The 14,894-nt window shown below is 37.1% G+C and overlaps 1 protein-coding gene across 1 annotated transcript; it reads left to right on the forward strand.

Annotated features, from left to right (window-relative positions):
- Positions 1–355: 355 nt before the first annotated feature.
- Positions 356–1,349, forward strand: LOC107764799 (uncharacterized). The gene is made up of 2 exons (XM_016583399.2): positions 356–896; positions 1,051–1,349. Exons 1-2 carry the CDS (start codon positions 417–419, stop codon positions 1,102–1,104), a joined length of 534 nt encoding a protein of 177 aa, XP_016438885.1. The 5' UTR covers positions 356–416; the 3' UTR covers positions 1,105–1,349.
- The last annotated feature ends 13,545 nt before the right edge of the window (positions 1,350–14,894 follow it).

Raw genomic sequence — 14,894 nt, forward strand, 5'->3', positions numbered from 1 at the left:
GGAGAAAGTCTATTGTCATTTTCAACTGAATTCTTATTTTTATATAGAATATAGATATAAACATGGACAAATTACTAAAATTTAATTATATAGTATTAAATTTTGAATCTATAATTTCAAAAGTACAACATATCATTACAAAGAATCTTGAAGATTAAATTCATCAAATTTAAATCATAAAATAATGTATAGCATATTTACATATCAATATATTTTAACATATTATAGCATTTTAACTTATCCTTCAAAATTCCACTTGTTATTGAAGTAGTTGTAATTATCTTCTACGTGTCATGATAACATTAAAAATGTAGTAAGTTTTAGGTTGTTAGTATATAAAAGGTAAAAACGTCCTTATTTTGTTTCAAATCCACACAGCAGTACTACCTTATGACGTTGGTGTGAGAGCACTTTCCATGGCATGCTTAGACATGTACAACCAAAACTCATCAGCTATGAGTCCTCGAATCTCCTTCTCTAATGACTTTGTCGATTCGACTACTATTTCTCATTCTTCTCAACTTCACCAAATGATGAAGAAGGAAAGCAGCAGGAGTTATAGGGATGCTCCAGTTTCCTCTGACTTTGAATTCAACGTCAGTAATTACTCAATGATGAGTGCTGACGAGCTTTTCTTTAAGGGTAGATTGTTGCCCTTCAAAGAAAGCGCCCATTCTCAGAAAACAACTCTGCGAGATGAACTTCTCAATGGGGATGAAGATGATGCTTTTTCGTTGAGGCCACCCAAAAGTTGTACTAGGTGGAAGGGATTTTTAGGTCTTAAAAAGTCTCACATTGCTTCCAAGAAAATTGATAACAACAACCAAGGATCTGTAGAAAAGAGGTCCAACGTCGTAGGATCTGAGGAGTTGTTTCTTGGCAACAAGAATTCACAGGTACATTAAACATTCAATTGAATCTCAATATTTTCAACACTGAATATATATGTGTTTTAGTGAAAAGTTACACAAATTTAATAGTATTAAATAATGTGTTCAATGCTAAGAACAATTTCAAATCATAAATCCGCATTTGTTATGTTTATTGCAGGAACCATACAATGGCGGATCCAGCTGTAGAGATGTGGAGTTTCGTTTTAATTAACGCTAGCTGTTCTCACTTCTCACAGGCAGTAATAGATTCCTGAAGGTGTTCTGGGGGTGACCATGGCTTCTAATTTTTGTTGAAGTTTGGAAATATCATTTTAGATTCAGCTGATTTGTGTGCTTGTACTTGTAGCTTTGGATTTTAACTCTTCAAATGAAATCAATTGGTAATTTTGTACAAGTAGTTCAGAATTTGTGCTGTATTCCTGTGAAAATATTTGTAGTTCAAATATTTCATTGCCATGAGAGTTTTTTGTCCGTTCAGCATATTCATGTGGTATATTTTTTTATTTTTTACTACTAAGGGTGTGTTTGGTATAACGCTTTTCCTATTTTTAACCTTCTCCGTCTTATTCTTCATCCCACCAATCCCCCATCCATCCCGGCCCCAAACCACCACCTCTACCCACCCCCAATCCTCTACACCCCCTAGATCCACCCACTTCTTTCATTTCAACAAATCGAATACTTTTTTTATGATGTAAAAAAAAAAAAATCATTTTAACAAATGAGTACTTATTTTTTGTAATGTTGAAAAAATATTTTCTTTTATTTAAACAAATCGAGTACTTTTTTGTCATGATTTAGAAAAGTAGTTTCTTTTATTTCATCAAAAGTATTTTCTTTTCCTGAAATAGAAAAAAAAATTCAACAAGATAAATACTTTACTTCAAAATGTAGAAAAAATATTTTTTTTCATTTCAACAAGCTGAGTGTTTTCTTTTCATGATATAGAAAAAATATTTTCTTTCATTCAACAAAATGAGTAATTTCTTTTCATGTTGTAGAAATGATATAGAAAACATGGGAATTTTAAGGGAGGGTTGAGAAGAGTAGCATAAAATATTATTTTTCTAAATATATGTTCTACTCTCTAACCAAACACTAGAAACTATTTTTCGGAAAAAATGTTTTTCACTCACCAACCAAACAAGGGAAAATAAGTAATAAATGTAAGATTTTCCTACGTATATTTGGTGGCCCAATAGGTTTGAGGCCCATAATTAATATTTAATTAATGAGCAAATCTTATCCGTCCGATCAGTTACTTGATGGACATATCGGATTAAGTGAGAACCTCTATAAATTTGTCCTCTCCCCACCCATTAGGGTTACTGTATTTTTTTCTATTCTATCTTAAAGTCAGCGGTAACGAAAGTTAGGACAGGGGACGAGAAACCAATTCCAATTAACGCTTCCGCTTCGTGATAATGGCTTACGATTCAAGTATGTTTTTTGTAATAATTTTATGTAAGATTATCATATTTAAGATCCTGATATGAATTAAAGTTTATGTTTATATGTGGTATCACGAGCCTGGGATTTGAATTGATAACCTTCGTAAAAGAATATAAAGTTATACATACACCCTTACGCATTACGGTACACCCTTACGGATTACGGTTTTCTGACTTCTCTGTGATGTAAGATTATTCCTTTGTTAATGTTTCTGACTTCATATTATATATTATATATATGCAATTGATGGGCATAACCCAATAATATTATGTGTTAATAATTAAAATTGACTGTATTGATCTATTATTCTAGATCCTTATTTTCCTTAAATCACTTTTGGCATAATGAAGAATCCTCTAAGGCGGCCGATCATGAATGTATGAAATCAATGCCTATAAAGTTCTTGCATGTTCTAAGTAATTAAGTTTTCTTCAACCAAATTATTATTTTATCATTAAAATATATATAAACATATAGCATGTCTATGTAAACCTATTACAGGAAGTTTCAAACTATTATTTTTTGGACTAGAATATTTGGTTTTGATATTTAAACTTTCTGGACCATTAAAGTGATAATGTTTTATTCCTAAATTTCTGGAATACCCGCATAAATTTCATATGCAACATTGATTGGGATTCAGTTCTTACATTGTGAAATAATTAATGTATGGGTTTATAGTTATGTACTTTGTTAGTCACCAAAGTGATCAGACTAGAATATCTAGATGTAATGACCCGACCAGTCGTTTTAAAAGTTGTAGTCCCATTTCCCTATTTACCGCTCATTCTATGCTTTGTAACTGTTATGTGACTTGACTGGGTAGTCGGTTCAGGTCCGGTGAGGTTTTGGAATGAATTGGAACACTTAGTTCTAAAGTTTAAAACTTAAGTTCAAATAGTGATCGGATATCGACTTATGTGTAAACGACCCCGGAATAGAATTTTGATGATTCCAAGAGCTCCATATGGTGATTTTGGACTTAGGAGCGTAATCAAAATTTTATTTAGAAGTCCGTAGTGAAATTAAGCTTGAAATGGCTAAAAATAGGAATTTAAGTTTGAAAGTTTGACCGGGGAGTTGACTTTTTGATATCGGGGTCGGAATCCAGCTCTAAAACTTTTTATAGCTCCGTTATGGCATTTATGACTTGTGTGCAAAATTTGAGTTCAATCGGACTTGATTTGATAGGTTTCGACATCAAATGTAGAAGTTGAAAATTCTTATGTTTCATTAAGCTTGAATTGGGGCGTGAATTGTGATTTTAGCGTTGTTTGATGTGATTTGAGGTTTCAAATAAGTTTGTGTGATGTTTTAGGACTTGTTGGTGTATTTGGTTGAGGTCCCGAGGGTCTCGGGTGAGTTTCGGATGGTTAACGGATCAAAAGTTGGACTTAAATAACTGCTGCAATTTCCTTCTGCTGGAAATGCAGAAATCGAGCCCAGGATTGAAGCCTAGAAAAAATCGAGCCCAGGATTGAAGCCCAAAAATCGAGCCCAGGATCGAAGCCCAGAAATCGAGCCCAGGGTCGAAGGCTATGATCGAGGCTCAGGGTCGAAGCAAGGATCGAAGGTCATGATCGAGGCCCATGATCGAAGCCATGATCGAGGGCCATGATCGAGGCAGGACCGAGGGCTGCCTGAACAGAATTATAAAACGGGGGACTTCGTCCCATTTGCCATTTTTGACGAATTGGAGCTTGAGGAGAGGCGATTTTTGATAGATTTTCAAGGAAAAATATTTGGGTAAGTGATTCTAACTCGGATTTGGTCATATACACGAATATATCATTATTTTCACCATTTAATTAGTGTTTTGAGATTGAAATTTGAGAAAATTTTAGAAATCTCATATAAATGAATTTTTGAGATTTCGGTGTCGATTCGGAGTCGGATTTGAGTGAAACTGGTATGGCTAGACTCGTAATTAAATGGGTTGTCGGATTTTATGAGTTTCGCCAGATTCCGAGACGTGGGCCCCACGGACGATTTTTGAGTTAAATTCGGATTTTATTGAAAAATGTAGTATTTTCTTATGAAATTAATTTCTATAATTTTTGTTTACTGTATCGAATTATTTTGGCTAGATTCGAGCCATTTAGAGTTGGATAATCGAGAAAAAGGCCTGCTAGAGGATTAAATTGTAGCAACTCGAGGTAAGTGACCCGTCTAACCTTGTGTGGGGGAAATTTTTCCTAGGATTGATATTGATGTAATAACTGTAATGTAATAAAAGTCGTGTACACGAGGTGACGAATATGTACACAAGCCAAATGTGAAGGATTATATTTAAAAAAAAAAATTGTGTAGACCACTATTGCATATTAATTAAATTATTTTATCTTGTTATATTCTTCATCATTGATCTGATTTATATACTTTAAATTTGCTTGACCTTCTCCTGCTAATTATTTTAACTTGTTTAGCTGAAATCTGATTTCTTTTATTCTGTGCATTATTTGAAGGTGAAATTTTTTTAATTTAAATATTATTAATATGCAGTATTTGATATTTTAAATTTGGAAATGAGGCAACGTATTAAAAATTTTCAAAATATTATTTTTGCTGAGTTATTTATTCCAGAATATTTTTGTAAGATTTTGTACTCATTGTGATTGAGCCGTGAGCTCCCTGTTGTGAAAAATATTGTTGATGTTGTTTATTTTGGCAAATTGAATTAGTTGGGCACTTGAGGTGCAAATTGTGATATACTGTGATATTGATACGCATGTGGTGGTATAGGATCTGGGTGTTGAAATGCATGTGGTGAGATAATGGTGGCTTGATACGCGTGGCTAGTAGGGGAACTACTAGAAGTCATACGGTATGATAAGGGTGGCTAAAACGTGGGATGCTATTTCGGAAAAAATATTTTTCTTTAAAATTAAATGTGAAGGCTCCTGCGGTGATATAAGAAAATGAGATATTGTGAATTTACTTATGATTTGGGACTACAAGGCGGTACCTCGGGAGTGCCCTTGTTGATATTGATTTATGGCCACAGTTTCCTTTGATTATTGTTGTGATTTTTTTAAAGTTGAAAAGAATTCTGTTTTGTTTCCACGAGGTATTGTTTGCCATTATTTTGCGTAGTTAATTCGTGACATACTACTTACTTGATTCATTTCCACTGAAATTTTATTTTTATTATATTGTTAAACATTTTACCTTGTCTTTTATTATTCCAGTAGGGCCTGACCTGACCTCGTCACTATTCTACCGAGGTTAGGCTTGGCACTTACTGGGTACCGCTGTGATGTACTCATACTACGCTTTGTCACGACCCAATTTCCCCTTCGTTGGGTATCGATACCCTTGATTGTACAAATTCTTGTAAATGAAGTCATTGAATTGTTGTTGTTTATTTAAATTATTGTAAGGGGGATCGGGTTGCACGCTGCAACAAGTGGAATAAGGGAGGTGGTGAAATAAGGGAGGATATTAATATTATGATATTGCTATTATATGGTGGGATCGAGTTGCACGCCGCAACAGGTGAAATAAGGGTGGACTGTTATGGGGGAAATAAGGGTGAATTATGATATTGATATTATATGGTGAGATCGGGTTGCGCCCCGCACTATAATTTTATGTATTGGCATGATATTGATAATGTACGGTGGGATCGGGTTGCACGCCGCAACAGGTAAAATAAGGGTGAATTGATATGGTGGAATAATGGTGAATTATGATAATGATATTATATGGCGGGATCGGGTTACGCGCCGCAACATACTTTGTGCTTTGTATTTCCCTGCTTTGTCGCATTGGCTTAGTTCTTTCGTACGTGATTCTGAGAATTTGTATTCCCGGTTCTTTACCGTTTTTCCGAGGATTTGAGTTATTGTCGTTGACTTAGCGCCTTGCCGTCATTTCCTGAGTTCTCTTTCCTAATAACATTATTCCGGTAAATTGATTTTCTAGATGAATTTACTACGTTGAGTCATTGCCTCTTGTCCTGCTGAGTTGTTAGTAACATAGTAATTTTAAATAAATAAAATAATTAGTATCACGCTGTCTTGTGTGACTTTTAAGTTAGAACTCGCCGTATATTTCAGTATTTACTATTTCTACTAGTTGTCATATTTTTACTTCAATTGATTCCTCAACTTAATCTCCTTGGCATGTCTGAGGTTTTATTTTATTTAAACAGGAATTGTTATTATATTGTAATTCAATAAATTCTATATTAAATTCAGTAGCATATTCGGGGTTGCATTTATTTGAAAGAGGTTATTTTCATTAACCAAATGATTTCCAAATAAACTCATTTTCTCATTGACTTCCTACTTGGTTCAGAAGCTGTAGTTTTACTTTTCGACATATACATAACGTCTCTTGAACATCCTATTTAGCATTTTGTCACGAATATTATGTACTGTTTAGTACGTGGAGTTTGTCATGTAAAATGAGATGGAAAGATGTGGGCACAAGGTGCCGTGCATGTTAAAGGTTTGAAGGATGTGATTTATGGTATGAGATTTCGAAAATTTGGATTATTGGGATCGTGTATTAGTAATGACTTGATTGGTTGAGTTGAAATCGTTTCCCCTACTTGAGTACATTTACCCTTGTTTGTATCCAGCTATGTTATCGTGCAATTATTTGATTATTCACGTTGACATTCTTGTTTCCCTTATCATTACTGATGTTTGTAATTTGATTTCTGCTGCTATTGACATTTCTTGAATATTCCTTTCTTGTTAGCTTTATGTCATATCCTGCACAGGTTTAGATGTTCAGTGAGTGTCTTGACCTGGCCTCGTCACTAATCTACCGAGGTTAGGTTTGATACTTACTGGGTACCACCATGGTGTACTCATGCTACGCTTCTACACATTTTGTTTTGTGCAGAGCTAGGTACTTTGGATCGAGTTGGTTTGAGATTTATGCTTGGTGAGGCCGGAGACTTCAAGGTACACCTGCTGGGCGTTCCTAGGCTCTGAAGTCACCTTTTATTGCATTTATTTCCATTGTTTCCTCTTATTTCGGAATAGTTATGTATTCATTATGTAAAACTTCTCCTAGAAGAGCTTATGACTTGTACTACTAGTTTTGGGAATTGTAAATTTAATAAAGAATACCATTTCTAAGGTTGTTAGATATTATCTATTATTGTTATTCAGTAAATGTTAGACTTACCTAGTCCCTAAGACTAGGTGCCATCACGATACCCAACGGAGGGGAAATTGGGTCGTGACAAATTGGTATCAGAGCTCTAGGTTCATAGGTGCTACGAGTCATAAGCAGCTTTAGTAGAGTCTTGCGGATCGGTACGGAGACGTCTGTACTTATCTTTGAGAGGCTACGTAAACTATTAGGAAATTCCACTTCTTTCATTCCTTATCGTGCGGCATTGATTCAGCTCGAAGCATATACCTCATGTTCCTTTGCATTCCCTCGTGTGTAGTATTGCGCTCTCGGTATCAGCTATGCGCCATCGGTTCGTGATGCTGCAGATGGGCTACGAAGGAGCCAGGGATGCTCAAACATTGTCTCAATGTGTCGTCCAGACTGAAGATGTGGAGGTATTGAAGTACTATTCAGTTGTTCACATGGAGGTGCAGCGGGTCCCGACATCGGGATGATGAGTACGAGCTTGGGAAGGTTTAATTGGTTAAATAGTCGTCAAGATTATCGTAGTGTCATGAGGTGGATGTTGATTGAGGATAGTTGGTTGTATTGGAGACTATGTGGTTTGTATGGGATTTCTACTCAGTGAAAGGTACATGTTATCATTCAAGGCATTGAAGGAAGCGAGTTTGACTGTCACGAGAATGGACGCGCGCTTAGTAGATGACTTGGAGTACCTTGTGATTGGTGTTGTACAAGCTATGAATGTTAGTTTTGCGGATCATCAGATGTTGTTTTCTATGGCTTTGCGCCAAGTGGGGGAGTCCACTAGCTGCATTCAGATTGCAGAGTCAGATTTACATCAGTATTGGCCTAAGATGTGTATATATGGTATTGGAAGGTTCCCCAAAATTTATGTATGATTAAGATCTTAGATCTTGCATGGGATGATATTGGGGCTTACGGTGTTTCTGCGTCATTAATGGATTTACATTTCAGTATCAAAAGGGGTTCGGAGGAATAACTTCAAATGCACAGAAGGTCTATTCAGCATGGGCATCTTGGTTGCGGCATTACGGGGTGCTTCATAGGAAATGCGGTGGTTTATAAGCTTCTGAACTACGTGGTTCATGCTAGGATTATCTATATTTGGTCTTTGATTTGGATCATTGCATATCGACAGGGAGAAGTATTACCCTAGAGGAAAAAATATAAGGAGTATTCGAAGAAATGGGTCAGCTCTGTGATGTTGGGTTAGCATAGCAATGTAGGTAATTGGTCCTTTTGAATAGGAATTCTCTACTGGCATTTATGGCAGTACTCTTGGGTTGGACGGTCTGTGTGACCCGGTTGAGTTGGGGAGATGTGGTTCTAATGGCTTAGTTGCGTGTGGGCGGATCTCGGAGAGTTCTCGATGGTTTCGGCAACGTCTTTAGTCGGCGGTCTGCTGTAGGCATAAGGAATATGTTGTACATTATGATTTTCTCCTGGATAGATATCAGAGTTAATAAAATGTTGGCATTATTGGATATCATATGTGAAGAGCGTGCATTTTAGGAAGGAACCTTGAGTTTTGGGTTGTGGGTGTGTGGCTAGTGGCATGGTGATTACTGGGTTTTGAGGCCTTTGAGGTTTAGATTTTGTTACGCGGCCGGAAAATCTATATGGATGAATCAGTAAGATGATGGGGTGTGAGTGATGTATCAGCCATTCGAGTAGCGTAGTTTAGTTCGGGAATGGAAATTTTGGTATTCATGAGGTTTTGGGGTTGGATGTCCTCATATGCGGACTATTTCTCGTTTTTGGATTGTGAAGGGATGTTGAGAATGGGATAACTGATGGTATAAATTGTCAATAGGTTGGTATGGACTTTTGGGAGGATATTTACCTATTTGGGAATGATCAGGATTTTTTTTGGGGGCTATTCGAATGCTCATCGAGAATGTGTACTTTATATCAGATCAGGTATTGGGTACTCTTGTGAAGTTGATATCACAGTTATGTTACCGGGCGGAACAAATATCATTTGTGCCCCTGGCCTATGTTATGTGCTACTCTCTTATGCTGTGATGGACTGTGAGGTTGTATGATTATTCTCCACGCATGTTGTAATTCCGTTCAGGACATATGGCGATGTGGGCAAGATGGCCCTCGTGGTTTTGATTTGCTTATTTCACCTTAGTTGTGCTTGCTTTCTTCCATGTTTTATTATTTCTATTCATTTTCCCACAGTTATACTTGTGCACTCTATTATGCTTGATATCAATATTCATGTGATCAGTGAACCCGAGCACTTTGGCTTGATGAGTATATGGGAGAGGGCTGCACGTCGCAGCGGATGTTATGTGGGATACCCTTTCCTTGTGTTTATTTGGTGTTTTGTATTCTCTCTGTGGGGTAATTTAATGAAACTGTACTTTTGTTGTTAGACATGTTGTACTTGTTAGATAATCCTCATACCTTGCTTTCCATTCTATTTGTACTGCATAATTGAGTTATTACTGGTTGGGTGTACGAACCGTGTTGTATGAGAATCTGTATGGTTCAGTGATAAGTTGCCATTTAGGCTACTTGATTGGTGTAAGGACGAGAGAGCTTTTTGACTTGTTGACTTTATGGGCGGCTATAAGTTCCCGCATGTTTCTTTATCATGGACAGCATTGTGGAGGTCCGGGACAAGGTTCTATTCAATGGGAAGTGTATTGCCGACATCCAGAATGTTATTTGAGCAGCTATGGTGGTCAGAAGTTATTACTATGGGCACTTGAGTTGTGTGGAATATCATGTGAATGTACTCTGGGTTGGAGTGTGGCTCGATTTAGCTTGATCATGCTTATACGGTGTGATGATGCGAGATTCGGGTCCTATGATAAGTTTCAGATGTTGAGGGGTGGGTTCTGTCCTAAGGCTACGGGCTAAGGATGAAGTGAGATCTTCAGTTAAGTTGCGTTGTCAGTCCTACATAGGTTTGGGTGATGGGGAATCACCCTCGAGTGTATGTATAGTGAGCTCATGCAGTGATTTGAGGGCTTCAGAACGACTCCCGGTACGTTCGAGGACGAATGTATGTTTAAGTGGGGGAGGATGTAACGACCCGACCGGTCGTTTTGAGAATTTAAGTTCCGTTCGGCAGCATAAGGTTTTGAATAGCTTCATATTATGTGTATTTACTTGCGTGCAGGGTTGAATTCAGTTACCGAATGATTCAGAGTAATTTGGGACACTTAGTCCCTAAAACGAAGCTTAAGTCTTAGGATTTTTCACTATAGTTGGAACTATGTGAAGACGACTCCGGAATGGAGTTTCGGCAGTTCTGTTAGCTCCGTTGGGTGATTTTGGACTTAGGAGTGTGTCCGGACGGTGAATTTGAGGTTTGTAGTTGATTTAGACTTGAAATGGCAAAAGTCGAATTTTCGGAGATTTTGACCGGAAGTGGACTTTTGATATCGGGGTCGGAATGCGATTCCGAGAGTTGGAATAGCTCTGTTATGTTATTTGGGACTTGCATGCAAAAATTTGACGTCATTCCGGGTTGATTTGATAGGTTTCGGCACGGGTTTTAGAAGTTGCAAGATTTGAAAGTTCATAAGTTCGATTCATGGTGTGATTCGTAGTTTCGACATTGTTTGATGTGATTTGAGACCCCGAGCGAGTCTGTGTTAGGTTATGGAACTTGTTGGTATGTTTAGACGGAGTCCCCGGGGCCTCGGGTGTGTTCCGGGTCAATTTCTCCTATTTTTGAATTGATGTTCTGTTTTTCTGGTGTTCTTCTTCCCGATCGCGAGGCTCCTTTCGCGTTCGCGAAGTGTCTCTGCTTACCACCTCGAGATCCTTCTACGCGTTCGCGAGGGTTTGCTTTTCCCCTTCACCGCGTTCGCGATTAGCCACCCGCGTTCGCGAAGCTCTTCCTGGTAGCCTCATATTTCTTCTTCGCGTTCGCCGTCTCGCGTTCGCGTAGGTTGCGTCCCTTGTTCTTCGCGTTCGCATTCCTTCCCTCACATTCGCGAAGGGTTTTTATGGACAACCTTACTTTCCTTCTTCGCGAACGCGAGCGTTTCTCCGCATTCGCGATGCTTTCAGACCTGGGCAGAATATAGATTTTCCAAATCGAGGGTTAGGCCATTTTTATAATATTTTGACCTGTAGAGCTCGGTTTTGAGCGATTCTTTGTGGTTTTTTCAAGCAAATCGATTGGGTAAGTGTTCTTCACCTAGAATTTGATATATTCCATGATTTTATCTTTATTTTTACCATTTAAATTGTCTTTTGAGTTGAGGAAAATTGTGATTTTTGAAGAAAGTTTTTAAAATGAAAAATCATGATTTGAGGGACGAAATGGTATCGGAATTTGGTAATTGTAGTATGGTTGAACTCATATCGGAATGGGTGTCCTAGTTTTGTGAAATTTGTCGGGTTCCGAGGTGCGGGCCCGAGAGTCGAATTTTGGCCCGATTTTTAGATTTTGATAAAGATTGAGACTTTATAATCCGGAATAGTTTCTTATGAGTTTTATTTGTGCTTTGAAATTATTTTTGTTAGATTTGGACTGTTCGGAGGTCATTTCACCCGAGAAGTTCATTTTAGAGTATCGGTTTGCCTTCTTTGAGGTAAGTGTCTTGCCTAACTTTGTGTGGGGGAAACCACCCCTTAGAAATTGAGTTAATTGTGTTATCTTGTTATGTGAAAGCCGTGTACGCAAGGTGACGAGTGGGTACACAGTCTATATGTGGTATTTGAACGGTTTAGGTTGTCTAGTGTCTTTTCATGCCTTTAATTGAATTATCATAATATGTGGTATCTTGTTGTTAGTCTACTCTTACATACTTTATCTGACATTGCTGCCACATACTGTACTCCTTACTCGTTATTTGGCCTTATATGCCGTAGTTGAAGTTACTACTGTCTTCCTTATTGTCTTGTTACTGCTTAATTGTTAAATTGTTCCATGTCTTGCACTTATCTGCTACATGTCTTAATTGTTATGATTGCATACTTAGTTACCACGTACCTTATCTGCCCTGTCATTTTTGTATAATTGTTGTGTTCATCCGGGTTTTATGTGGTTTCTTAGGAGTTGGGTACTGATACCCTTGATTGTAGAAATTCTTGTAAATGAAGTCATTGAATTGTTGTTGTTGATTTAAATTATTGTAAGGGGGAATCGGGTTATACGCCGCAACAGGTGGAATAAGGGAGGATATTTATATTATGATATTGCTATTATATGGTAGAATCGGGTTGTACGTCGCAACAGGTGAAATAAGGGTGGGCTGTTATGAGGAAATAAGGGTGAATTATGATATTGATATTATATGGTGGGATCGGGTTGCGCGTCGTAATATATTTTTGTGTATTGGCATGATATTGATAATGTACAGTGGGATCGGGTTACATGCCGTAACAGGTAAAATAAGGTGAATTGATATGGTAGAATAAGGGTGAATTGTGATAATGATATTATATGGTGGGATCGGGTTTCGCACCGCAACATACTTTGTGCTTTGTATTTCCCTGCTTTGTCGCATTGGTTTGGTTCTTTCGTACGTGATTCTGAGAATTTGTATTCCCGGTTCTTTACTGTTTTTCCGAGGATTTGAGTTATTGTCATTGACTTAGCGCCTTGCCGTCATTTCCTAAGTTCTTTTTCCTAATAACATTATTCCGGTAAATTGATTTTCTAAGTGAATTTACTACGTTGAGTCATTGCCTCATGTCCTGCTGAGTTGTTAGTAACATAGTGATTTTAAATAAATAAAATAATTAATATCACACTGTCTTGTGTGACTTTTAAGTTAGAACTCGCCGTATATTTCAGTATTTACTATTTCTACTAGTTGTCATATTTTACTTCAATTGATTCCTCAACTTAACCTCCTTGGCTTGTCTGAGGTTTTATTTTACTTAAAAAGGAATTGTTATTATATTGTAATTCAATAAATTCTATATTAAATTCAGTAGCTTATCCGGGGTTGCATTTATTTGAAAGAGGTTATTTTCATTAACCAAATGATTTCCAAATAAACTCATTTTCTCATTGACTTCCTACTTGGTTCAGAAGCCGTAGTTTTACTTTTTGACATATACATAACGTCTCTTGAACATCCTATTTAGCATTTTGTCATGAATATTATGTACTGTGTAGTACGTGGAGTTTTTCGTGTAAAATGTGATGGAAAGATATGGGCACAAAGTGCCGTGCGTGGCAAAGGTTTGAAGGATATGATTTATGGTATGAGATTTCGGAAATTTGGACTATTGGGATCGTGTATTAGTAATGACTTGATTGGTTGAGTTGACATCGTTTCCCCTACTTGAGTACATTTACCCTTGTCTGTATCCAGCTATGTTGTCGTGCAATTATTTGATTATTCACGTTGACATTCGTGTTTCCCTTATCGTTTCTGCTGCTTGTAATTTGATTTCTATTGTTATTGACATTTTTTGAATATTCCTTTCTTGTTAGCTTTATGTCACATCCTGCACAGGTTTAGATGTTCAGTGAGTGTCTTGACCTGGCCTTGTCACTACTCTACCGAGGTTAGCCTTAATACATACTGGGTACTACCGTGGTGTACTTATGCTACACTTCTGCACATTTATTTTGTGCAGAGCCAGGTACTTTGGATCGAGTTGGTTTGAGATTTATTCTTGGTTAGGCTGGAGACTTCAAGGTACACCTGCTGGGCGTTCGCAGGCTCCGGAGTCACCTTTTATTGTATTTATTTCCATTGTTTCCTCTTATTTCGGAATAGTGATGTATTCATTATGTAAAACTTCTCCTAGAAGGGCTTATGACTTGTACTACCGATTTTGAAAATTATAAATTTAATAGAGAATTCCATTTCTAAGGTTGTTAGATGTTATCTATTATTGTTATTTAGTAAATGGTAGGCTTACCTAGTCTCTAAGACTAGATGCCATCACGATACTCAACGGAGGGAAAATTGGGTCGTGACACGCTTCTGCACATCTATTTGTGCAGATCCAGGTACATCTTACCAGCCCATACATTAGTGAGCTACCTATGTACAGAGACTTCGAGGTATATCTGCCAGCGTCCGCAGACTCCGGAGTCCTCTTATATCATTATTATATTGCTTCCTTATTTTTCTTTAGACCTTGATATATAGATACATTGAGGATAAATTCTTAGAAGCTTGTGATTTATTTCTACCGGGTTTTGGGAGTTATAATTATGTGAGTTTGCAAATTTATTTATTTCATATTTCAATTGTTATTCCGCATTAATAGGCTTACCTAGTCATAGAGACTACGTGCCATCACGACATCCTACGGAGGGAAATTTGGGGCCGTGACACTGGAATATTTATTTTATGTGTGCATTTATGTTCATATAGTTTGTTAGTCACCAAAGTAGCCAAACTAGTATGTTTATGAAATTACGCATATATAAAATTTTAGTTTATCCATAAAATTAATGAAATGCCCATAATTGAAAAATAAATGGATAAATTA

Source organism: Nicotiana tabacum, chromosome 17, assembly GCF_000715075.1.
Source record: "Nicotiana tabacum cultivar K326 chromosome 17, ASM71507v2, whole genome shotgun sequence".
Classification (NCBI taxonomy): domain Eukaryota; kingdom Viridiplantae; phylum Streptophyta; class Magnoliopsida; order Solanales; family Solanaceae; genus Nicotiana; species Nicotiana tabacum.